Source organism: Megalobrama amblycephala, linkage group LG3 (assembly GCF_018812025.1).
Source record: "Megalobrama amblycephala isolate DHTTF-2021 linkage group LG3, ASM1881202v1, whole genome shotgun sequence".
Classification (NCBI taxonomy): domain Eukaryota; kingdom Metazoa; phylum Chordata; class Actinopteri; order Cypriniformes; family Xenocyprididae; genus Megalobrama; species Megalobrama amblycephala.
This window is the reverse complement of record NC_063046.1, coordinates 28,436,445-28,462,706: the sequence shown is the minus strand read 5'-3', so window position 1 is coordinate 28,462,706 and position 26,262 is coordinate 28,436,445. Positions and strand designations below refer to the sequence as shown.

Below are 26,262 nucleotides of genomic sequence, written 5' to 3'. Positions count from 1 at the left end.
TGTGATGTGCACATAATCTCAGAGGTGGGTAGTAACGAAGTACATTTACTTCGTTACATGTACTTGAGTAGTTTTTTAAAACTTTTTAAAAAGTTAAAATTTGTACTTTTTAGAGTAGATTCAAATGTGGGTACTTTTACTTTAACTTGAGTACATTTGTAACTAAAAATCTGTACTTTTACTTCGCTACAAACGTTCCTCTCGTTACTTTATTTTAATTCAATACTGTAAATGTTAAGAAATGCGTAGTTTATTCCATGCGCGCTGTCTCTTTTTTCATGAACGATGCCCTATTCACAAATGAATCACTCTTTTGAGTCGATTCTGTTCAAAGACTTGATCAAACAAGTTGGTAAAGCTGTCTAAATTGATTCGCGAATCAGTTTGAATGATTTGTTGAGTTCCTGCAAGCGCTGAATCGTTTGAAGCGGTTTCTCACTCGGAGCGGATGAAGTGGCAGTGGACCTACAGTCAATTAAAAGCAAATCTGCAAATGCATACAGTTGTTTGCCAGCGATGAAGATCTTTATTAGTTGAGCTGCGTATGCTGACTGTGAACAATTCCACCGGTAGGCCTATCGATTTCATTTGATTTGACTTCATGATGCAGCCAATAGCCGACATTTTACAACCAAACAGATTATTACGTCACTATAACAAAAGTATGTAGTATTTCTTTACCGTTTTTATGGGCATATATCTTAATTTATACATTAATTTATACATATACTATTGCGCAATGGCGGCGCCAGCGACCTGTTCGTCTTGAAAATGAACGCTTTGCCTTGACACAGTTAAGCAGTTTACACGCGCCTGCTGAAATATACATTTGATTACATTTTGGAGAACAGACCGAAGAAGATCCGTCAATGTGTATTTGATCATTGTTGTGTCAAGTTCAGATATGAGCGCGAGCACATGTAAAGAGTTTTCTCTCTTCTTTAAAATTTAACGTTAGCTGTATACGTTATTAATATAGTAACGATACATTCGGGTTACAGATGCTAGAAATAATGCTTGTCTCTTCTATGTTTGTTTGTTGCAAAGATATCTAATTATGATAATAAATTAAATATCTATTTAAATAAAAAGCATTAAATAATAACATGCTATTGTGTGTGTGTGTGTGTGTGTATATATATATATATATATATATATATATATATATATATATAATAAAAGTAACTAGTAACGAGCTACTTGAGTAAGATTTTTATTGGATACTTTTTTACTCTTACTCAAGTAACTATTAGGATTATTACTTTCACTTTTACTTTGAGTAAATATTTCTATAAGTACTTGTACTTTTACTTGAGTACAGTTTTTGGATACTCTACCCACCTCTGCATAATCTGCAGCTGGATTGTTGTGAAGCTAAACATGGAAAAGAGTGGACAGACAGAAACCTTTCTCAGAAACAGAGCTGAAAGACCAATCAAAGTGAATAGAGCAGATTTTACTATTTGAGTAGTTTCAGATACAATGACATTGAAGGTGATTATGGATTTTTGAAATATGTCCTTTTACATGAGATCTTCTGACTTTAACATCATTATAATGAATAATTACTGTATCAAGTCTAACATCGCATAGATAAAACCAAACTGCATTGCTTTGTGCTGGCCTACAGTAAACATTTACATGGCAGCTTCTTTTCAACATACGAAACTTCATAAAAACAATCCTGAGCTAAAGAGGTGTGATTTGACAGTAACAAGATATTTTGAACGTCTGTGGCATTCACAAAACTAAGATCAGCTGGATTATTTATTGGGACTAAATTCTTCCCCAGTGTGTGAAGAGGTAAGTTAAATGCCCATGGGTGTGTTGAAAACTTCTCACACAGTGTGGCCACAAACACCATACTCATAAACAACCCTTTTCATAATTTTTATAGTCTAAGTTCATGTTCTATGTGAGCGCCCTCCAGTGGCTAGCAGAAGGCTAAAGACAGCAGCATTGATGACACACTGGATGTATCCGAAGGATGGCACACCGTATGTCTCATAGAGGAATCCTCCGATAGTTGGGCCCACAGTTCGCAAAAGAGACTGCACCGAAGCACACAGACCCAGCATGGTTCCTAAATACAACACACAAACACCACACAAAGTGCTTGAATTTTGTTTCCTTTTGAATGATTAACTAGTTGATGATTAATTATAACAGTAAGATCCTGTTTTTTATAAAATATATTGTTAATATAAATGTGTAAAGAATGAATTAAAGGTGCAGTAAGGGATTTCTGAGAAACGCTGTTAAAAGTGGATTGGACACAAAATTCTCTTTCAAAGAAAGTCTGTTCACTGTTCACTATTTGTAACACCTCCGGGCAGCTATTTCTGGCATCCAAGAACAAGGCCTATCTGATTGAATGGGGGAATCATGAAATATCAAAATAGCTTGTTAAAATCACAATTAAAGGTGCCATAGAATTGAAAATTGAATTTACCTTGGCATAGTTGAATAACAAGAGTTCAGTACATGGAAATGTCTCAAACACCATTGTTTCCTCCTTCTTATGTAAATCTCATTTGTTTAAAAGACCTCAGAAGAACAGGCGAATCTCAACATAACACCGACTGTTACATAACAGTCGGGATCATTAATATGTACGCCCCCAAAATTTGCATATGCCAGCCCATGTTCAAGGCATTACACAAGCCAGTATTAACGTCTGGAGCAGCACAGCTGAATCATCAGACTAGGTAAGCAAGCAAGGACAATAGCGAAAAATGGCAGATGGAGCGATAATAACTGACATGATCCATGATATCATGATATTTTTTAGTGATATTTGTAAATTGTCTTTCTAAATGTTTCGTTAGCATGTTGCTAATGTACTGTTAAATGTGGTTAAAGTTACCATCGTTTATTACTGTATTCACGGAGACGAGAGCCGTCGCTATTTTCATTTGTAAACACTTGCAGTCTGTATTATTCATAAACACAACTTCATTCTTTATAAATCTCTCCAACAGTGTGTAACGTTAGCTTTAGCCCGTTAGCCATGGAGCATAGCCTCAAACTCGTTCAGAATCAAATGTAAACATCCAAATAAATACTATACTTACATGATCCGATGCATGCGTGCAGCATGCATGACGAACATTTTGTAAAGATCCATTTTGAGGGATGTTATTAGCTGTGTGAACTTTGTTTATGCAATGTATTATAGTCAAGAGCTCGGGGGCGGGGAGCGCGAGGATTTAAAGGGGAAGCACGCTGAATCGGCGCATATTTAATGATGCCCCAAAATAGGCAGTTAAAAAAAAAATAAAAAATCTATGGGGTATTTTGAGCTGAAACTTCACAGACACATTCAGGGGATACCTTAGACTTATATTACATCTTGTGAAAGAATGTTCTAGGGCACCTTTAAATAACATATTTAAAATCAGCAACTAAATCTGACATGATCTGTCACATAAATTGTTCTTAGGCCGTGCGTCCACCAAAGATTTTTTAGCCAGTTGAAAAAGCCAGGCGCTTTGTTGAAAACACCTAGCTGTGGGCGCTTGAGAGAGCTTCAGCAGCGCAGTGTTTTTTGTTTTGTTTTTTCAGTTGAAAGGTTTTAGGACCCGCAATAATATTAGAAAATGGCCAGTTGTAATATTAAAAATTGGGCAGTTGTGGCCTTTTGTGGGTTTGATTCTCAATACCGGCAATAAATGACTAAGGTGCCCTTGAGCAAGGCACCTAAAGCTAGGCACACACTACAAGATATTCGGGGCGGTTTTGGACTGATTTCTCCCCCCCTTCCGACAATCCTAGGTAAAGCACGGATTCTCTTGATGGTTCTACAGATTATCTTATCAGATTTTCCTGTGGTGTGAGGCGTGTTAAAGGATTAGTTCACTTTCAAATGAAAATTACACCAAGATTTACACACCTTCAAGCCATCCTAGGTGTATGTGACTTTGTTCTTTCTGATGAACACAATCGAAGATATATTAATAAATATCCTGGGGCATCCAAGGTTTATAATGGCAGTGAGCAATACCAATGAGTATGAAGCTAAAGAAACGGCATCCATCCACATCCATCCATCATAAACATATTCCACATGGCTCTGGGGGGTTAATAAAGGCCTTCTGAAGCGAATTGATGCATTTGTGTAAAAAAAAATCCATATGTAACAAGTTATGAAGTAAAATATCTAGCTTCCACCATTGCCTTCTGTATTCAAGTTATCTTCCATATTGAAATTCAAGTTATGAAAAAAAAAACGGACCAGGCGTCACATCAGTTTTCTTCCTAAGTTGAATACAGAAGGCGATCTGGTGGAAGCTAGATAAAGGTCTTTATTAACCCCCCGGAGCCATGTGGAGTACGCATTTATGATGGATATTTGTGGATGGAAGCACTTTCTTCAGCTCATACTCGTGGGTCCCATTCACTGCCATTATAAAGCTTGGATGTGTCAGGATATTTATTAATATACACTATATTGCCAAAGGTATTGGGACACCCCTCCAAATCATTGAATTCAGGTGTTCCAATCACTTCCATGGCCACAGATGTATAAAATCAAGCACCTAGGCATGCAGACTGCTTTTACAAACATTTGTGAAAGAATGAGTCACTCTCAGGAGTTCACTGAATTCAAGCGTGGTACCGTGATTCGTTGCCACCTGTGCAATAAGTCCATTCGTGAAATTTCCTCACTACTACGGTCAACTGTTAGTGGTATCATAACAAAGTGGAAGCAATTGGGAACAACAGCAACTCAGCCACGTAAAATCACAGAGCGGGGTCAGCACATGCCAAATCGTCAACTTTCTGCAGGGTCAGTAGCTCCAAACTTCATGTGGCCTTCAGATTAGCTCAAGAACAGTGCGTAGAGAGCTAAGTCTGACACGGTGCATGTGACATTATCAGGTGCGACTTGTTTTCCAGAAAATAAAGTCAGCTAAATGATAAAATTGTGCTTTATTATTAAAAAGTGCATATTTACATATGGGGATTATGCCAATAAAACAATTAGCCTGTATTATGTTCATTACTCCCACTCCCACTGTCTTTGGGTTTAATCACTGTTATAGGCTAATAATTATGAGGGGTCCTTTTCAAACGCGGAAGTGTGATAAAGGCACTGATCTAGGCTATATAAATTCTTTATTATAGATCAGATAAAGACATATTTCGTACTCGTCACATACAAAATATGTCGTTTTAAAAAGAAAAATATGTCATTTTAACAACATAGCATCTTGTTATTACGAGAAAAGATATCATTTTAACGACATAACATCTAATTATTACAACATAATTGAGTGGAAAAAATAATATGTGGCAGCAATGCGCCACCGTACTGGAGAGACCCAAGCGGGAAGGCCTGAAAATATACACAGAGGTTGTGTTGTTTCTGCTTCATACGTGAGTAACATTGGTTTTGCAGTTTCACAGAACCAAGATATGCTGTTGTTGTAATGTTAGCTAACAGGATAGTTTTAAATGTCGCTGTTTGTCTGGAGCTGGTGTGCTGCTGGCGACTAACAAAGAACTCTTGCTTGTATATACTCTTGTGTATTGTACGTTTATTTTTTTCTTCTTTCTTTCTTTGTACACCATTTTCACTTTTTTTTCACAAAGCTTTTTTTTTTTGCTTCGCTTCAGCTATGGTAAAGAGACATCCACTTTTGCATTGCATGTCTATGCATTTTGAGAGCGGAGCAATGAAGGGAGGGGTGTTCAACAGTGTTTCTCAGAAATTACTTACTAAACCTTTACTAAAATAATTATTATACTTATAAAAAAAATAACAAAAAAAACTATTCTGTCATTTTCAAATGTATTGCAATTATGAAAACATTGAGTATATTTATGTGTACTTTTGCACAAGGGCATCTAGTTGAGTGCGTAGATTACCTGTGTCGGAGGGAGACACGCTCTTGGTCAACATGCTATCTGTGATGACATTGAAGACACTTAGAGAAAACATCATCGGTATCACGATTAAACAAAACTGAAACACATTGGTCATCATAGCCTGAAAAACACACAAAACACATATATTAAACATAAACACTTAAAAGGAGATAGACATATCACTAATTGTTCCATAGTAACTAAAAATAAAAATAAAAAAGGGAACTGGATGGAAGATTTTGCAATATCAGTTTACCTGTGCAAGGCCCACTACACTGCTTATCCCAACAGACAGCAGTAGTAAAGAGTACTCTGTAAATCTAGATGTAAGACGCCCAATTACAGCACCTTGGATCACCTTTAACAGTAAGAGACCAGTGTCACTTATTACCAAAGAAAACCACCTCAGCACAGCAGTGCTTTAATCCAAAATTATTTATATGGCATATGATTGAGTTGAAGTGTGCCTGTGCTTTATACCATTTGAACTATGCCAAAGTAAGCCATCAGATAGCCATTCTGCTCTGCCTTCAGTTGGAAGAAGTTCATGGCAATGATGGAGAACATAACTTGAAATATACCTGAAGCACAAAAGAAACAGAAATATATAAATATATAAAACACAAGAAAATGATGGACCTCTGCATTGTGACATACATTGAGCAAAACAGATTATCAAAAACGAAAAGAAAAAACTATAGGGCAGGGATTTAGTTCTATCCATCGGTGGTTGCTTGGATGGAAGAGGATCTGAATGCAAGCTTGCAGTAGATTGCAAGAAAGAACACAGGGCATAAGTGGACTAAATGATTGGAGAAGATGATGAATTTTCATTTCATGCAAGTTTCCACTGTGTTTCAATAAGTTTAATGTCACAAACAGGAACAGTTACTATATGTGTTCACCTGATGGCAATCCAGACATAATCTTCACAGTAAATGTCTTTGCAACTCCTGGAAACTTCATCAGTCTTGTGATCTCCCCCAGATTAAACACAGACTTTGATGATCCCTTCTCTAAACACAGACAAAAGTATTAATATACAAGATTTTTAAAGTTGCAAAAGCATACAGTAAAGAGTATTTCTTCTGTGTATAAGTGAGTCTTGTGTGTTTGTCTGTTTATATCATACTGTCACTCTCTGGCACGGTGTGTATTTTGGTCTGTTTAGGGATGAAGTTCAACACCAACAGCAAAGAAACAAAACTCCCGATAGCCGCAAAAGATGCTGCAAACTTTTCCCTGCAAAACATAATCGTTGGTATTTAAATTGTGTTGTACTGATGCCTTCATCTTATCTTTATGTAATAGAAAACATAATTAGATTTTCTTAGAATGCAGTTTTTCCAAAGTACAAATGGTAATGTTTTATACTAGTGGACAAAAAGCACACCGAGTATCAGGGAGAGCTTACATATTAACACAAAGGTGTGCTGAATTTTAAGAGATGTTGGCTAGCATATATATACTTGATATACTACTTGATTTTTAAAAAATAAATTAATGTTTATTCAGCAACAATGCATAAAATTGGTCAAAAGTGACAGCATATATATTTTTTTTCAAATAAATAAAATAAACTTTCCATACATCAAAGAATGCTAAGAAAATGTATCACAGTTTCATAAAAAAAAAAAAAAAAAAAAATACTAAGAAGCACAACTGTTTCCAGCATTGATAATGATTATAAATGTCTTTTGAGTTTCTTTACCAAATCAGCATATGAGAATGATTTCTAAAGGATCATGTGACACCGAAGACATGTGTTTTGCCAACACAGGAATAAATTACATTTTAAAATATATTAAAATACATTTCTTCAAAATTCTTAATGTATTTTCAAAAAAAAAATGCAGCAATGGAAAGCATAGGAGACTTCTTTCAATCCCTTTAAAAAAATTTGACCGACCCCAAACTTTATAATGGTAGTGTAGGTGGTGTAGTGTGTCTTACCCAAAGCGTGTGCTGAGTGTCCCACCCAGTGTTGATCCTGCGATCATGCCAATGCCAAAGCAGAGGCCAAGTTTCCCAAGAGCATCTGCTCGCTTCTCATTCTCTGACAGATCTGCTACCACCATTTGAGCGCCTACACACAGATACAAATGTAATCATGTACCTGTTTACAGTGTGTGTTTGAGTTACGTGTGTGTGTGAGAGTGCATGAGCATGTTACCTGGCAGTCCATGCATGAAAACAGCAGGTAGTTTGTGCACGAAAAGCATAAAAGTGCTGTCTGCCACGGTCAACAGTAGGAAATAAACCACTGACGCCAAGCAAGACACAGAGAGAGCTGTGCGTGCTCCAAACACATCTGCAAACCTGAGAACAGACACAACAGACATGACACACATCACATCCAAGTATGCAAATAAAAGAAATCACTACTGTATACAATAAACTAAAGTAACTATATTCCTATAAGATGAGATATTAAGCACACATAATTACAAACATATATTTATCAACACCATATACTACCATATATACAACACACACAGATCTGATTTCATCTTACCTTCCATAAATAGGGCCTCCAAGCAGCTGAATAACTCCAACAGTGGTCTGAAGATACCCGAACCAAATAGTGTCGAACCCAAGCCTTTTCGCCAAATACTGTTTCACACAGAAGACAAAACTAAACATGCAATGCAAGTCATCTGTTATAACTCCTTTCTTTCTGTCTGAATAGCTGAAAGAGCCTGGATTAGACTAGAATATGCCAAACATCATGGCCAGCTTTAATCCGCTATACAGCATTTACATTTAGTCATTTAGCAGCAGCTTTTATCCAAAGTGACTTAAGAAATTAAGAATATCATAAGGATGTAATGCAGGTGAATAATAAATAAGTAAAAATATATAATACATATTATATAAATTATATAAAAAATAACCATATATATTATGCTATATGTACAAATATGCATAGCCAATATAAAAATGTATTTATAATTTAACATTGTTGTAGTACTTAAAAAAATAATGTATTCAATTAAAAAGGTATCAATACAAACTCCATTTTAATAAATATAAATTATAATTTATATAAAATATATATATATATATATAAATATAATGTATATGATATATATATATATATATATATATATATATATATATATATATATATATATATAGCCATTTAATATGTAAGTGTAAAAACAATTAGTTCGCATGATTTTTTCAATTAAAAAAGGTATCAATACAAACTCCATTTTAATAAATATAAATTATAAGTTATATAAAATAATAATTATATATATATATATATATATATATATATATATATATGATTTTACACACACACACATATATATATATATATATATATATACAGCCTATATATAGGCATTTAATATGTAAGTGTAAAAACAATTAGTTCACATGATTTAACACAAGTCTTAAATTTTAGTTTACTGGAATGTCATATAAATATCACTAACGTTAAATGAAAGAAGACAGATTGCAGATATACATTCCAGAGTTCAGCTAAAGATTGACTCAAAGTGGTTTCATTTAACATGATTCTGAATGAAGACGAACCGGTGTTATGGAGAACTGGAGGAAGAGCCAGGTGATGTCCAGAGCTGCGATGAGGTAGGTGACATAAATCACTTTCTGTTTCGCTGCAGGATCCATCGTCCAAATCAGTCTATCAGATCTCAGCTCTAGGTTTTTATATCCCGACAGTTCTCCTTCCACTCGATCTCCTTCTCAAACTGGTCAAATAAGAGCATCTGCTCCAATGTATCTGAGACGACTTTACTGGCAACGTTACGAATCCCGCTGCAGAACAAGTGACAAAGCATAATTTAATGTGAGGGAAAGGTTAAACCCTCGGAGCTGAACTTCGACCAGTCTTCGGACTCTCAACAGGTTAAAGGCAATTTTAGTTTCGCTCACTACGGTGCAAAAAGGGGAGTTCACGCGGGATAAAAAATGTAATATATATTATTATTATTTATATAAACATAATAACAATACATATAAATACTTACAATAACTTATACAAATCTGCAGGCTTTTCATCTCCGCACAAGACCAACATAAGCCTATTTATTTAGGCTACCTTAGGAGCCTGTGTTTAAAGTGACCGACTACAAAGGCTGTAACAAGTAACCGGATTTAGGCTAGTTATGAAAAATAAAAGAGTAAAATGTATAGAGATGTATGAAGTGCTAAAAGAACATCATTAATACAAAGTCCTCGCCATTTTGTTGTGGATAACGTCGAGGAAATTCCTCCTCCTCTCTGTGTCGTGAACACTGGAGGCGTGACTAGGTTAGCCGTCAACAAACCTACAACATTTGTGACCAGTCACCAGACGGGAATTACAGATAAACTGACATCAGAGAGTCAGACCGAGAGAACAACCCGAATTTTGAACAAAATGCAAAATGTAACCTTTCCTCTTGTTGTCACAGAAAAGTAAAATCTGCCACAATAAAAGCTCAATAGGCATACATATAATTTTTCTAATTTACGTTGCAGCACACTATTAATATATTTATGTCTTTTAGAGATCATTATTATTATAGTCAGTTTGGTTTCCTAGAAACACCAGTGTGAATGAAATGAGACACTATCTATCACAACTAAAACAGTTCATTGTTACATTTTTTTATTCTGATTCATGTGGTCAATGAAAGGGGGTCAGAGCTCTTAATTTTGCTCTTGAAGTTCACCAGATTGATGCATTTAACTTTAAAATGTGCAATATTTTCTTCCGGTGGAGCATGTTTCCATGTTCCCAGACCCCGGGGTCTGAGGTCCACCAACTATACAAAACCCTTTAGAAAGTAACACTGATTCCTCAAAGGCAAAATAAAATAAAGTTATTTTAATTTCATACCAAAAACCCAAATTAATCTCACCAGGACATTTTTAGTGCCCTTTAACCATTTGATCAAGGAAAGTGAGATTAAGTAGAAATTGAATCTGAAATTGAAAGCTTTTGTAAAATTAAAATTGAAAAAAGTGAAAATTTTGTGAAATTGAAATCTTTTACATTATACACTACCATTCAAAAGTTTGGGGTGAGTAAGATTTTTTTTTTTTTTTTTTTGGAAAGAAATTAAAAAAATTAATACTTTTATTCAGCAAGAATACATTAAATTGATCAAAAGTGACAGTAAAGACATTTATAATGTTACAAAATATGCTATTTCAAATAAATACTTTAATAAAAAATAAATTCTTTTGAACTTTCAACATTGATAATAATAATAAATATATCTTGAGCATCAAATCAGCATATTAGAATGATTTCTGAAGGATCATGTGACACTGAAGACTGAGTAATGATGCTGAAAATCCAGCGTTGCTTGCATCTCAGGATTAAATTGCATTTTAAGTGAAAAGTGAAAGTGAAATGTGAAGGCCAAGTATGGTAACCCATACTCAGAATTAGTCTTCTGCATTTAGCCCATCCAAGTTACTGCACCACGTTGTCCACCAAAAATGTCTTTGCATTTATTTGAAATGTATTTACTAACTTTGATTCATTAGTTAGAATTCAATGTTAAATTTGATCAATGTCAATATAGTTCAATATTTGGACATATGCGCAACATTTCCCAGGCTTTAAAAAGTGTGTAATGCCAACCTTGTTATCGGTTAAAACTAGTTTTGTTGAATTAAAAAAGAATCCACTTATATTAACTGTAAACCATATGTATCAACTTTTTTAATATTCAACATTTATAGCAGTTAAAGTTCATTATAAAAACAATTACAGTGAGCAGCTCTCTCTAATGTCAAATGATATATGATAATGCTTTACTTCATATTAAATGTCATATCTGAAATCAAATCTGAAAATCTGGTATTGAAACGTTTTTTAAACTAATGTATGTTTTTCTTACAGCAAATGTGTAGCGCGTTCAGCTTTTGCTGCATCGTGTGTGTAATTTATATGTATATTGTATGTGATTTATTAGGAAGTTGTACTTTACCTGACTCTGTCTCATTCCTCAGGCATGAAAGCTTTCTTCTCCTGTGAAAACAAGAACCATCGTTACATATATTGGGTTATTCCAGACCTCCGGTAAAACATTTTAAGTGATATGATATTGGTCTGCAATGTGTACCAGTACCAGAATGATATTTTCATTGAACACCAGTAATGAAAGTGAGTAGTAAAAAAATTTGATATAAAAATAAAAAACAACTCAAACTTTTGTCTTTTCTTTTGTGTCATACTATTAATGACATATTAAGAACAAATGAATAATTATAATAATATTTTGCATCATTGTGTTTCACTGAATTTCACTGAAATATGAAACAAACAAAACATTTAATGCCATAGTTTATTTTTGAATGTGTGGTGATGTTTCCTTCTGGAGTTCTTATAGTCATTCTGGGGCAGGAACAGGAACAGGAAACTCTGGGGCATCAGTGACAAACAGCTCTGCTACTGCTCTGGAACTGAGCAGCTCTGGGTCACGACAGAAACCCAAGCTCCCTGTCGTCCATGAAGCCTCTGTGACAGCAGTGAGCGTGAGGTCTGTGGAACATCTGTGGATTTCTGTGGAGGGAGCAGCAACAGGTACCTCTGGAGCATTCAGGGACCTCTAGGACCCTGTCAACTGACCGACCGGAGTTGCCAAAACAAGAAGCTCTGGGACCATCTGGGGTGTCTGTGAGCTCTAGGACCTGGTGAACCGTGACAGGACACTCTGGGGAGCACTGGGACTGGAGCAGGAGCAAGATGGAAATGCAGTGCGGAGGTCTTGGGCACTGGGGTGTGCGTGAAACAGAGCAAAATAATCAAAGAAAAAAAAAGTGGCAAACAAACTAGCTATTTTCACATCCCTAGGCAGCAATACCGCAAGGCGCAAATACTGCTGCCACGAGCCCTGGCGCCAGACGCTACCAGGGCTCGCCAGTCTCGCAAGACGCAAAGGACTGGAGAGATGGAGAGGCCACTCGTGTCGGTCCACCAGACGCTAAGCCGACTACAGAAGAGCACTTCCTGGGTGCTCTTGCCTCCATGACCTATGGGATGATCTAAACAAAAACAAACAAAATCAGGGTTATTGTCTAACATCATACTTACATATACTTTTTACAAAATCTTTTTTAAAGGTCTTAGGTACCTTAAACCAGTCATGGAGAAGGAGCCTGTCAAGATGAATCCTCTCCTCAGGCTCAGGATGCAGACAAGCATTAATCAAATGGCTGCATTCTATGTGGAAAGACAGGAGAGATGTTTGACTTAAACTTGATTACCTTAAACTTCTTCTACACCTGCTCTCTTTAATCATATTATCTGAAGCAGTACAACTCACCTTTTGTCAAGCTCGGCAGATACCACAGCCAGTCCTTGAGCTTGTCATGGTCGCTCTGGTCTGGGAAATAACCACACACCATTGAGTACAAAAGTACCCCCAGTGAAAACACGGTTGCTTGTCGCCCGTAGTACTTGCCCGCCTTGAAATATTCGGGGGGGCAGTACTGCAATGTGCCTGGAGGAAATAGATTTGTAAGTCTGAATTACTATCACTGTGTCATGTTCAATCATCAGCCTGTTTAGGATATGACATGACGTAACTCGTCACTACAGTTTAAGTCCCAAACAACTGCTATAATACGTACCACTAAAGGTGTGGTAAGCCGTTTCATACAGCAAGTCCCCGCAGCCGAAATCAATTAGCGTCACGTCCAGTGTGTCCGTATTCACTAATATGTTCTCCTCTTTTATGTCTCTGTGGAAAACACCTTGACTGCAGCAACTGTTTGCAGCTTCAACCACCTGCCGCATCACATGGCGTGCAATCTCTTCATTGAAGATGCCCCCACAGCTTTGCAAAAATTCAAAGAGATTGACGCAGGGCGAGGGCCGCTGCAGGACCATGATATAATGGTTGGGGAGGTCCTGCCACTCCAGCAATTTAATGATGTGGGGTGTACTGGGGCCCTTGTTAGCAAGGACTGTCAGTCCGATTTCCAGGGGAACGGGTTTGGGATGATCAGGCTAGAAGAAAGACAATTATTCATGATGGTTAGATGGAGGTGGTTTCCTAAATCAGGTTTTAAGCCAGTCTTGGACAAAATGTTGTCAATGTTTTTCTAGTGAAAAATAAGTTGAAGTCTATAATTAACATTGATATACAATTGAATATAAACATCAACATAGAAAACTCAGTGTACTTACAATGTTAATATATTCCATGGCTTCTGGTTTTCGGGCAAGTTTCAGAGCAACCTGATCAACAAAACAAAGAACTGACATGTCATATGATATCACTCAAGTCATTAATACTCAACAGACATCTTATACTATTTTGGGTTTCTCCAAATAATTTTGATTCACACACACACACACATATTACATTTATCACACACACACACATATATATATATATATATATTATATATATATATATAAACATACCGGAAGGTTGTCCGTGAACCGAACTCCGGCATAAACGGCACCAAATCCTCCTTCCCCTAGTTTATTGCCAATGTTGTACTTTGAGCAGATCTCTATTAAAAGAGATATAACTGTAGTTGAGATCCAATTTAAAGCAGTTGCAGAAGTTTCTGCAGTGTTACGTACTATTCTCAGTCTAAACAATATAATTAAATAATAATAATAATATATAAATACATATATAATATGATACAAGTAGTTTCAATGGTGACTCTATGGAATATTTGTACTTCAAAAAAATCAATGTAACGTAGCTCAAAAAAAAAAATCAATCTGTATCAAGTAGTCATAAAAATGTGTGTATGTTTTGGGTTATGACAAACTCACCCTCGATGCTCATGCTCATGTCATCGTCCTGTTGTTCTGTTTGAGGGGACTCAATCTCACCTTCAGACAGAATAACTGGACTGTTTTGGACAGGAGGTTGAAGGAGCTCCTGCATCTTCTGCTCCTCAGAAGATTTGAGGGCATCAGGGCTGCTTCTAGGAGGCTCCTGATGATCACAGTCCTCTACAGTACATGTGATGTGCTCTAGAGAAATATGATCTAAAGAGAGGAATTTAATCAAGATTAAAGTGTGAATAAATTGGAAAAAATTCAACAAAATACAAAATTAGTATTGTAAAACGAACCCAAAACAGAAAGACTTCAATACCCTATCAAAACATTACGGAGACAATAAGAAGATTAAAGCATAATCTATGCTAATATTTATTTATTTATTTAAATTATTATTAATTGTTCTAAAGTTCTCCTAAGGTGTGTTGATGAAGTGATTTTTTGGTGTACAGAGCTCCAATATACTAAAAGGTGATGTGATTTACCATCAGTTGAGCTCCTAGAAGGTCCCGCCTCAGCCTCTTGCTCCTGATTCTCGCTCTGCTCCACTTTTTCACCCCAAGCTTTCTCACCCTTTTCAGCTCTGGGGCGAGAGAAATGGAAGCAGAACAGCCTCCTCCAAAACCTTTTCTTCCTCACCCTCTTCTCCTCTCTCTCCTCCCTTCCTCCTCCATCTACCTCAGCAATACTAGCGCGCCTCTCCTCAAGCTGATGAGGATTTGGCGCGTTGGCGGTGGTTTGCAGTGGTGCACGTGGATGTGAATTGTACACACACTCGCTACCTGTCGCTTTCTTCGCACAAGAAACTCGCTGACCCATGATAACAAAAATACAATGCTCGCTAATTCTCTCCAAACTACCTACAAAAGTCACATCAGAACTTTCACTCTTTTATATACATGAAAACAGTCACTGAACTCTTCGAATTCATTGTGATGTCATAAGCGCTCGAGCGGAGCAACATCAAATCTAATGTCTAATGTTATTTGAATGTATCATTTCATTCATATCTAATGTTAAATTACTTGAAAATTAAGATAATTATACAAAAAAACATCCTCAATAGTTAGAAAAAGAAATGTATGGATAGATAAATAAATAAGAAAATACATACTAAATATTTACATTATACATTAATATTATTAGTGTATTTAATGTTACGTATAATAATTTTTTTCACTTAATAAAATATCATATCATGCATACTACTTGTGAATGTGTATAAATAAAATGTTCATATACTTGCACTGCATACAACTTAGTTTTAAAACGTACCAAGACTGAATTATTTGATGAAAAACCCTCTCTCTCTCTCTCTCTCACACACACACACACACACACACACACACACACACACAAATCACCACAAAAGTGTGAAATAAAGTGCAGCTTTTTTAATCCTACATATATATAATACAGAGTTCACCTGTATGGTTCTTTGCCGTGACCAGCAGAGTATCAATAAACAATAATTTAAAAAAAATATTAAAACCACACAAGAAAAAAAGTCCCTGGAACAACACTTTGTGAAAAAAATAGTTTGAAAGTTCAGTTTGAACAAAATATATTATATACAAATATAACAATTTAAGTGCATTAACATGTTACAGAGTCATACTCTGTTAAAACCTTTTCATAATAAATTGTTAGTAGGCACATACAAAACTGACCTGATTCTAAAAGAACAAAAAAACAGACAGGTCAGCATGTATCTTTACTGCGAACACGTAATTCCAGAAACAAACCAAATGCATCGCTACTACTTATTGCTAACTTGTTATCCTTGTGGTCCATTTAAGATCAACTTTAGACCTGTGAAATCGAGAAATCATAGATATATTGAAGCCACAGACCTATGAACTGCATCTTGGCACAACAGCATACAGATACAACCTACAGCATCCCTCAATGGATGAAGTCACTGCACATTGTCAACCATTTACCAGCCTACTCACTCATATTGCTATGTTAAATCATAGAAGACGTGTTTTGAAAAGCCATCTTGTCTTCACTACTGCTGCAGTGAAGTAGAAATGTAATGTTACTGCATTACATTATGATGAAGTTCTATGTGACGTTTTCACATTTACATTCTATATTTCTATTCATGCTCATCTTCATTTCACCTGTCACCTTGTCTGAGGAAATGCCATTTTTATGATGCCATATTACATCACTGAAACATTATCAACTTTATTCTATGAAAACTCTTACAAAAATTCCCTGCAGCTACATTTCTGTATTACAATTTTTAAAAAATATTTCAGCATACTTAATATATACCTTTATAAACAAACTTCTTAATAAATATATATATATATATATATATTTCCTCTTTAAATAAAAAATTTAAAAATGAAATAAAAGAGAAAAAAAAGTTTCATTCACAGCAGTGCAGCGAACTGTTCAAGGTAGAAGGTCAGGCCTTATGGTAGCCATTTTTTGGTTTTTTCAAGGGCTCAAAGTTCTCATAAATAGAGAGTGCAGCTGTGTTCTGGTAGATCAAATCTACATTGTTTCCAGTCCGAGACTTGATGATGTCCATGGCACACTGGTTAAGAAACACATACTGATCCTGCAGAAGTAGAGAAAGAAAAGGCCTGTTAGAAATTAAGATTCCGATTATGGCTTAACAAAACAGTTATTGAAATTCTAATAATTTTTAAAATATATCCACTCTATTTTTCAATGCAGAGGTAAGCTATTTTCTGTGATAATAATAAATTAAAATAATATGATAACAAGTAACAGTTTGCAATATCAATCAGCATAATGGACAGTTTACAGTGTACAGCCAAAATAACTGGAAAAGACCGGACTTGAAAGGAAAGATCACACAAAAATGAAAATTCTGTCATTAATTCCTCACTCTCATGTCATTCCAAACCCGTAAGACTTTCGTTCATCTTCAGAACACAAATGAAGATCTTTTTGATGAAATCTGTCCCTCCATAGACTGCCTTCTCAACTTGAACTTTGACGCTTCAAAAAGTTCAAAAAGAGATGGTAAAACTATTGTGCTGTGTAACCATGTGTTACGCAGCACGTTTGAGCTTCCAGAAGAGGTTTGATTTCATGCGTCAAGTTCGTTTGAGCTTCTGCGCATGTTCACTGATCAATGATTATGTGAATAAAAGCCTATATTAAATCTGTTCATCATAAAAAGCAATCATGTCTCCTCAGACAATTTGGACTAGCCCGCTCAATTCATATGGATTCATTGTGCGATCTCTTCATGAACTTCTCGAAGCAAAGTTCAAGTTGTGAAGGCAGTCTATGGAGGGACAGAATGCTGTCAGATTTCATCAAAAAGATCTTCATTTGTGTTCCAAAGATTAACGAAAGTCTTATGGGTTTGGAACGACATGAGGGTGAGGAATTAATGACAGAATTTGAATTTTTGGGTGAACTAACCCTTTAAGTTACAATGACTACACCCGTGCTATTACGTTAAGAATAAGGTGGATAAGAGAACACAATCAGCACAGAGAGATGAAAAAATGTATTAATGAATGTACCTCTGTTTGTACCATCAGTGGTCTGTGCATGCGTAAATTGTGGATGATCCCATATACATCCACTAAACCATCCCGCTCGATCTGAAAGATTAACCGATCAATGGCGATGAAGGTTCCCGTCCGGCCCACACCGGCACTGTATTATGAAAACAAAAAGTGTGCAGAAAATGATACTTTTTCTTTGTTGGAGTATAATAATAAAACAGTGTTGAGAAGATGTGTTTGTCTATTCGAGAGCTCAGGAACTGTTCAAGTACCTGCAGTGCACAAGAGTGGGTGAATGTCTTGAGTACTGGTCCATGTGTTCTCGCACCAGGTGTCTGAAGTTGATGAGAAGCTCAGTGGTCTCAGGAACTCCATGGTCTGGCCATGCGGTGAAATGGAAGTGACGAACTGATCGAGTCTCTGCTGTTTTCACCTGTCATGACAGGAATCATTTATCCAAAAACATTAACACAGTACTTTACACTACATGATGATAATGTTACAAATTAAGACATAACACTAAGATATTACAAACATAATACCAATTATGATAATTGTGACTTCTTAGAATCTGTGATGTACTTTGTTCAAATGTATGATAATTTTTCATCATAAATATGTTATGCATACATACACCAAAGCAGTATAAAAAATTAAAACACCGACAAAACTGTTTTTGTGGTCATTTAGTGTTACAGAATCATGGGTCTATCTCTAATATTAATATAGACTTACATTTTTCACTTCAAAGTCACGTAAAGTCCAGTCCTCCAATGGGATCTCAGAAGTAGTCGTCACTGTCAGATTGTTAAAATGATTTACATCTGCTGGCCAGTATTCCTCACATTTTACCTGAGAGGAACATTATGGCAACATTTTTAGACGAGAATCTGAATGAGGAATTGAACTTTGAATATGTAGTGGTCAAGCGATTTAGGTGCTGGTAAAGACATGTATCCGAATCTGACAATAAAATTGAATGAAACATGAAGAATGAAGGCTCCGGCAGGTGAGTTCACAGATAAAGTGAAGTATGAATGTATACTGTACCCGTCCCTGCTCGTTGCATTTGGTGAGCATGACAATAGTCTGCACATTTTTCTCCCAGATCAGTCTCCAGAAGTCATTGACAGTGCAGGGCAGTGGCCCTTGGGCTGCGATAAACTCCTTCTTCGATGTGTAACCCTGAAAAAAAAAAAAAAAAAAAAAATCACACAGTTAGTGTGACAATTATGTGAAAAGCTAATATTTTTTTGTCGTTTTTCCTACCGGCATGTAGCTGGCATTGATGTAGTCATCAAATGGGCTGCTGAGCACAGAGAGCTTGACACGAGATGAATCGTCTGTTGAGAAGACATGAACCATTATAAATATGTCCAGAACAGACTAGATGTGGAGGGAACTTAGTGTTGTAAAACACACAGGTTCTTACATGGCAGCACATTGTTATAACGATTCTTGGCTTTGTTTTCAGGGGCCAGAGCAACAGTCTTCGGCTGATTTATCCCAACCGGCCTTAGATCCTACAAACACACATATACATTTATTTAATCAAACATTTATTTTCTGTGCCATTTGATTTTACTATATTTACACAAATAACTAAACATCTGTAATAAAGCATTTGATTCTGAATGAAGAGGAACACAACATGGTCAAATCAAACCAATCACACATTGCTACTACAGTTTTTGGACCAAAAACAATGGTGATGTAATGGTGGTATGGAAATCTAGTTGCAATACTTGCAATGCCAGTCAATCATTATTTATTATTATAGTTGATCAGGTGTAAATCTACAAAGAAACCAAAGAAATAATCACCTCAAATTCTTCAGCAAATCCACAGAAGGAATCAGCCCTTTGCCTCCTGTAGTAAGCCTCATAATCCTCCACCTTTATTGGATCACTCCTGTGACACCATTAAATAAAATGTGATAGAAAATATGCATTTGAACTATACAAAACCCCTCAGATAATAATGCAGTATATTATATCATAATGCAGTATATTATGATATGCCAATACAATAATACATGAACATAAACCTTACAGAAAAAAAGAGCTTATGTTCAAGTTTGGGAAATCACCATTGCTATTATGAGACATTTTACATTCTTTCCCATTAAAAAACAAAACAAACAAAAAACAAAAATTATTCAGTGAAATTATGAATATTTGCACCAAAAAATGAGAGTGGACAAATATGTATTATTACTTACACTTTGTTTCTGCAGGAAAAAAACAAACAAACAAACAAACAAAAAATATTAAAAGGCTGTTTTCTTTTGTTTGTTTCCAGTGTTTATTAAGTTGTTTTGAGGAAACCAGTATACTGACCTTATCGAGTGGATAGGAACACTAGTAGGAACATCTTTTTTTGGCTTCCTGTGATAGTGAGAGCATAAATGCCAAAGTTTACACACCAAACTTTATCCAGTTTAAAGGCCCGTTCACACCAAGAACGATAACTATAAAGATAACTAACGTTAGGGGTTCACATATCGCGTCTTTTGCGCGCTCATATTCGATATTTATATCGATATATTCAAATGTAGCCGCGCGGCAGAGACGCGCATGCGGTGCGTTTTCCAGGCGCAGAATGCCGCAAGCGCAACTTAGGTCATGTGACAAGAACCAACCGATCAGCTTCGGCCTTTTCGTAACAAAAAAACATCGAAAGCTCAGCCGGACAGCTGATCATAGCTGTACAGGCTGGTTTTTATATGGCATCTCCATAAATAGATCTAGTAGTAGAGCTAATGCAAGGGCTAGAAATCAATTTATCCTTTGCTGAAACTGCCTTGAGCGCAGTTCATGGTTGCATAGCAACGACAGACGCCACGGGAGCGCAAGCGCTTTAGGAGAAAGCGGTGCGGCTCTGTTTTAAATAAAACAGACAGTGAGCCAAAGTTGTAGGCTAGGGGGTAGTTTTGTGCAGCTGCAAAGTAAATTAATATTTATGAGATAAACTGATATTTCACGTGTAGATTAATTTATTTCTACATAGAATTAAGCCCTGACTCTGCACCAGTACGATTTGTGTCAAGCCATTCACTAGTCTGGTTATTTGATAAGAAAGAGATAAAAAATGTAGAATAAACGCGTTAGGAATCGTACAGCTGTAGAGCGAGGGACTTTTATTCTGTTGAGCGGAACTGATGAACAACTGATGACGACATGGTTTGATTTCTGGTTGACCAATCAGCGGAAAGAGGCTTTTCATTCACGCCCACATGTACAGATCGAATATTCGAGCCGATTATTCGTTTCCAATAGGGGTGTTCGATTCCAGGTTTTTTGGAGTCGACTCCGACTCCCGACTCCCACTGTAGGAGTCGATGGAATTTACTCCATTTACTTAATGTATATCAAAACACGGTCATAAACAAGCCAAGATGGCAGTCCTTACACACTTAATTTATTTTTCCCCGACGCAAAGCCTTTAAATCCCCTCATTAAAACAACACACGTTTAGCGAGGCTGTCCAAATTAGTCCAATTTAGAGATGATTGATGAGTAGCCTATCAATGCTAATTGCCGATACCTATTTTTACTGAGAGAAAAGTCATGAAAAACATCTGTGGTCGAATATTATGTCAGAATTAAATAAACGAGAAAGCAGGGATTCTTTAATTAATTCATCTCATTATAATGGTCGGCGGATGGCGCTAAACACACATGATCATTGTCTTAAAAGTGCTTGGACACGAGAGTTATACATAAAAATGCATACATGTACAGTTATTAATGTGTTTATTGTTGATGTGAGTTTTTTATTTTATTTTTATGTATGGTTAGTTAGTTTAATGAACACGGTTAACTATGGAATATCAAATCTATATTTATTGCAATAATATAAGCTACCATCAATACTAAAGCTGACACGGAGTTATAGTTACAAACTAAAGTCACTATTACTGTTATCTAAAAGTAAGCTACAAAAATGTAGGCTATGTGACAAAGTTTCTACGACAGCTCTGAGCTCTCTGATGCGATTCGTCAGTGTCTGAATTCATCGCTTCATTTTGTTCCTTGCTTAGTGCACTTAACCATAGACATTATGCACTTAACTGCCATGCATTATGTAGGCTATGGATTCGAGAATCAGTAAACAAGTGAGCGATTCCGGACACAGCAACAGAGTCGACACCGAGAGTCGATTCCTGTGCTGGAGTCGACTCCGACTCTGGGGCTATTCAGAGTCGAGGAATCGACTCTTTTGGAGTCGACTCCCCATCACTAGTTTCCAACCCCCGAATGAAAAAATGGAAAATCAAGCCAATTTTTTTGTTTTTTTCGTTTTCTTTTTAAAAATGAAAAACGAAAAAAAAAGTGCAGTTCTCTTGTTTTTCTGGTTTCAATGTTAAATCAAAAAACGAATGAGCGGAAGATACCTTGATTATTCTGGTTGGCTGTCAGTATTTTATCATTCAACAGTTGAAAAAAAAAAAAAAAAACATTGTGAAAGTGATCCTGATGATATCGTTTCTCTATATCAGTGGTCTCAAACTCAATTCCTGGAGGGCCACAGCTCTGCACAGTTTTGCTCCAACCCTGATAAAACAACAGGATTACTAGAAACCAGAGATTGAGGGTCTGTATCTCTTACCATTGGAGAAAAGAAACTTAATCACGTGCGGTACCTCTCAGCCTATCGTCTAATGGCAGTGACATCAGTCACAACATTCCCTAGTCTGCCTTCTCTTAAAAAAAATATAATCTACATATAGTTCCCAACGAAAGTATCGTTTAGTGTAAGACATGCTGAAGATTAGCAAACAGGCTGTCCATTAATTAAATGATGATTTCCCCACAAAAGCTGTTTAATCAACATAGTGAGGCCTATCATCCATTGACATCCATTCAAAAAACAGCCTCTGGTCTCCTTCCCCATTTAAATTCTTTTGTATTTAGAACGATTTTTAGAATTATATATTTATCGTTATATATATAGTTATCGTTCTTAGTGTGAACGGGCCTTAAGTCATCTTAAATTCTCTAAATCTATCATCTCCAACACACAATCCAAATCAAACCATTAAAACACTCTAAACATCAAGAATTATGAATGAGATGTGTAAAATGTCTTACAGTTTACAAACCACAACCCAGATGATGATTACAACAAGAACAGCAGCAACACAGCTTCCTGCAGCTGCTCCTAGAATTACCGCTGAAGGATGGAGAAAGACTAATCAGTTCAGTCAAGTCAAGAAAAATAAAACCGTATGGAATTGTTGATCAAACTTTATATAATTTATATACACTCCAAAGTTTTTCAACTGTGGCTCTAGAGTTTCAGATGGAAAGACTATCCAAATGATGGACCAAATCCATTCATTATACTGAATAAGTAACAAATCATTCGGGTGCACATTCGTTGGTACAGTTATTGTGTTACCAAGTCAATTAAAAAAACAAAACTAAAATGGAAATTGTTTGCCCTGAATGAGAATGTGCTTGTCATTTACACATATCAAAAAAAATGTCATGTGACATTAGCAGGGATGTGTTACTGAAAAACGCAGGTGCAATGTAGTAAGCGCTTTAAATTTTGAGAGAAAGTCTCCCAGTGGTTACCTGGGTTCTGTGGCAGAGTGATGGGTCTAAAGTCAGATATGGAGTAGTATGAATTAGACACATCCACTAAACTGTTATTTATCTCCAGATGAGTGAAAGTGACGACAGCAAAACTGCAAGAAATTCAAACACATGACAACATAATGCAGAAGACATAATAGCGTTGTGTGATTAAACACGGTATTCCAGAATATGGAGACTTTATGAAGCATTATGAAGCATTAGGAACATAGAGTAGTAGTTCAGTTTAGTTTAGCGATGGAAATATCCATAACACTGTTATGATGGTTTTAATGTACGCAGCACTGAAGTTATTGCAAAGTATAGGAAGTGTATTGATTTACTTGTAACTGCCTTTGGCATATAGTTCTCCATTTTTGTAACTATTCCACTCATTTTCATCTCCAATTATGATTGTTTGGTCCTGCACACTTCTAGACCCTGCTGTGTTTTTGACAGCAGCCAGGAATGTATTGCACCGCTCTGCTTTCCAATCCTCATAGGTGTTCAACAGGCATTGATCCAACTTAGTCCTTCTGCAACCTGCAGAAGGCAAAACTCATATTTAGTGCACCAAAGACACAATGATTACAATCCAACTCTTCTTTTTTATAATATACATGGATTTGCAAAAGCTGTTTTTAACTTTCATTTCCTTTTTTACTATATTATATGATATTATATGATATATTATATATTGACAAGCATATCATACATCTAAAAAGAATAGTAATAGAGCAATAAAAAGGAAAATTAAGATCAAACACGTTTTGATAAAATATAATAAAATTATATGCACTACCGTTCAAAAGTTGTTTTTAAAGAAATTGAAACTTTTATTCAATAAGGATGCAAAAGTGACAGTAAATACATTTATAATGTTACAAAAGATCCATTTTAAATAATCGCTGTTCTTTTGAACTTTCTATTCAAAGAATCCAGAAAAAAAATTATACAAAAATATTAATTTATTTGATAATAAAAAATGTTTCTTAAGCAGCAAATAATCATATTACAAAGATACCTGAAGGATCATGTGACACTGAAGATTATGACAATGCTAAAAATTCAGCTTTGACATCATAGGAATAAATTATTTTAAAAATGTATTAAAATAGTATACAATTATTTTAAATTGTAATTATATTTATTCTTATTATTATTCACAATATTACGGTTTATACTCTAGTTTGATCAAATAAATGCAGCTTTGGCAAGCATAAGAGACTCCATTCAAAAACATTTTAAAAATCCTACTGAGCCCAAACTTTTGAACCGTAGCGTAAATTAGTATTTTTTCATTACCCAATTACTAACATAGCAGTAAAATGTTACACATACAAAAGATAAGCCATAAAAGAATTTTAGAGAATTACAAAAGAAGACACATAAAAGTCTCAAAAGTCATAAAAGGTTTATTAGACATACCATCTGTGCCGGAGGAGACAAGCACACCATAATGGATCACCGGACCATATGTGTCTTTAAAGATGTCTTGAGCAAGACTCACAGTAAACTTGTTGTATTGTGTATCAGTTACACTCACTGCGGTCATATTAGGTGTAACAGGTTCTACAAACACAGGAAAACAAGAAATATGTGATGTGCACCCACATAAAAACAAAATACAAAACAGATATAACTCTCCTTACTTGTGAAACCGGTCCTGCAGGAGATCTCCTTCACTGTGCTTTGCTTCCCACAGCCTTGAGTCAAAAGCGTGGCATTGTACAGAGTGTTGTACTTGAGTCCATAGAAGTTATAGTTTAGATTGGTGGTTTGATTTTTCTCTAACTCTTTAGAAAAGTTAAACAGCTTGATTTCAAATGTCTGGGTGTCACCAGGAGGACGGCTCCATGAGAGGGTGAGCATTGGGAAGGTTAAATTAGGACCCATACAGGTCACCTCTTTCACTGGTGCTGCATCTGTACACAGCAAAACACACCAAAGACAATATTACTTTCCCTTTAATGAATCAAGACATTCAGAACTATTTCTAATGAACTTGACCAGACTAAGGATTTTCTTGATTACTTATTTTAAATCATTTTTAAAGGGGAAGCTAAAAAAAATTACACATACAGCACAAGAGAACTTAATGCTGAATGCTGCAAATTTCATAGAGTCTTGAATCTTAAGAAAAGTATATATACAAAATATAACAGCTTATAGTGTGTTTGTACTAACCTGTGCATGGTTGCAGCCACACAGCATCTCCCTCTGTGTTGTCAGAAGTGCTGCTCTGCACACTGATGTTATAGAGCGTTGAAGGCAACAGTTCGACAATCGTCACACTATTATGTGTACTGGTCATGTTGCTCTCTACCTTGCCACTGTACACCCTCACTACATATTTCGGAACACCTTCCACTCTTGCCCAAACTAAAGAGATGGCATTTGTTGTTTTGAAATTAACTTGTAGGTTTTGAACAGGATTAGGCTCTGAAAACAGACGCAGAGGGAAGGATGAGGACTTGAGGAGATTTCAATGCACATATTCATGATAGTTTTATGAAAATCTTAAAGGCAC

At 35.9% G+C, this 26,262-nt stretch overlaps 3 protein-coding genes across 7 annotated transcripts in view; all 3 read right to left on the bottom strand.

Moving 5' to 3' along the window:
- Nucleotides 1-1,435: 1,435 nt before the first annotated feature.
- On the bottom strand, nucleotides 1,436-10,136 carry slc22a18 (solute carrier family 22 member 18). Its single transcript, XM_048184847.1, has 11 exons — nucleotides 9,870-10,136; nucleotides 9,415-9,657; nucleotides 8,387-8,484; nucleotides 8,045-8,190; nucleotides 7,825-7,957; nucleotides 7,004-7,113; nucleotides 6,777-6,887; nucleotides 6,352-6,452; nucleotides 6,128-6,229; nucleotides 5,872-5,992; nucleotides 1,436-2,083 (listed from the first exon to the last, which is right to left on the bottom strand). The coding sequence occupies exons 2-11, from the start codon at nucleotides 9,508-9,510 to the stop codon at nucleotides 1,905-1,907; spliced, it is 1,197 nt and encodes a 398-aa protein (XP_048040804.1). The 5' UTR covers nucleotides 9,511-9,657; nucleotides 9,870-10,136; the 3' UTR covers nucleotides 1,436-1,904.
- A 1,168-nt stretch (nucleotides 10,137-11,304) lies between these two features.
- LOC125264989 (serine/threonine-protein kinase pim-1) lies at nucleotides 11,305-15,617 on the bottom strand. The gene is made up of 8 exons (XM_048184846.1): nucleotides 15,133-15,617; nucleotides 14,636-14,854; nucleotides 14,270-14,361; nucleotides 14,030-14,080; nucleotides 13,471-13,849; nucleotides 13,164-13,340; nucleotides 12,972-13,060; nucleotides 11,305-12,882 (listed from the first exon to the last, which is right to left on the bottom strand). The coding sequence occupies exons 1-8, from the start codon at nucleotides 15,464-15,466 to the stop codon at nucleotides 12,871-12,873; spliced, it is 1,353 nt and encodes a 450-aa protein (XP_048040803.1). The 5' UTR covers nucleotides 15,467-15,617; the 3' UTR covers nucleotides 11,305-12,870.
- A 409-nt stretch (nucleotides 15,618-16,026) lies between these two features.
- ptprja (protein tyrosine phosphatase receptor type Ja) overlaps nucleotides 16,027-26,262 on the bottom strand; it is a 34,003-nt gene continuing 23,767 nt past the window's right edge. For 4 of the 5 annotated variants that reach the window (XM_048184839.1, XM_048184841.1, XM_048184842.1 and 1 more), the window contains 16 exons: nucleotides 25,920-26,174; nucleotides 25,385-25,657; nucleotides 25,161-25,304; nucleotides 24,077-24,275; nucleotides 23,733-23,845; nucleotides 23,244-23,325; nucleotides 20,490-20,537; nucleotides 20,372-20,380; nucleotides 19,974-20,061; nucleotides 19,583-19,673; nucleotides 19,420-19,493; nucleotides 19,201-19,335; nucleotides 18,886-19,002; nucleotides 18,423-18,583; nucleotides 18,166-18,301; nucleotides 16,027-17,222 (listed from right to left, as the gene is read on the bottom strand). In XM_048184839.1, the coding sequence (XP_048040796.1) occupies nucleotides 17,067-17,222; nucleotides 18,166-18,301; nucleotides 18,423-18,583; nucleotides 18,886-19,002; nucleotides 19,201-19,335; nucleotides 19,420-19,493; nucleotides 19,583-19,673; nucleotides 19,974-20,061; nucleotides 20,372-20,380; nucleotides 20,490-20,537; nucleotides 23,244-23,325; nucleotides 23,733-23,845; nucleotides 24,077-24,275; nucleotides 25,161-25,304; nucleotides 25,385-25,657; nucleotides 25,920-26,174 (2,081 nt within the window). In that variant the 3' untranslated portion in view covers nucleotides 16,027-17,066. The remainder of the gene's footprint in view (nucleotides 17,223-18,165; nucleotides 18,302-18,422; nucleotides 18,584-18,885; nucleotides 19,003-19,200; nucleotides 19,336-19,419; nucleotides 19,494-19,582; nucleotides 19,674-19,973; nucleotides 20,062-20,371; nucleotides 20,381-20,489; nucleotides 20,538-23,243; nucleotides 23,326-23,732; nucleotides 23,846-24,076; nucleotides 24,276-25,160; nucleotides 25,305-25,384; nucleotides 25,658-25,919; nucleotides 26,175-26,262) is intronic. The other variant, XM_048184840.1, reaches the window with a different exon arrangement.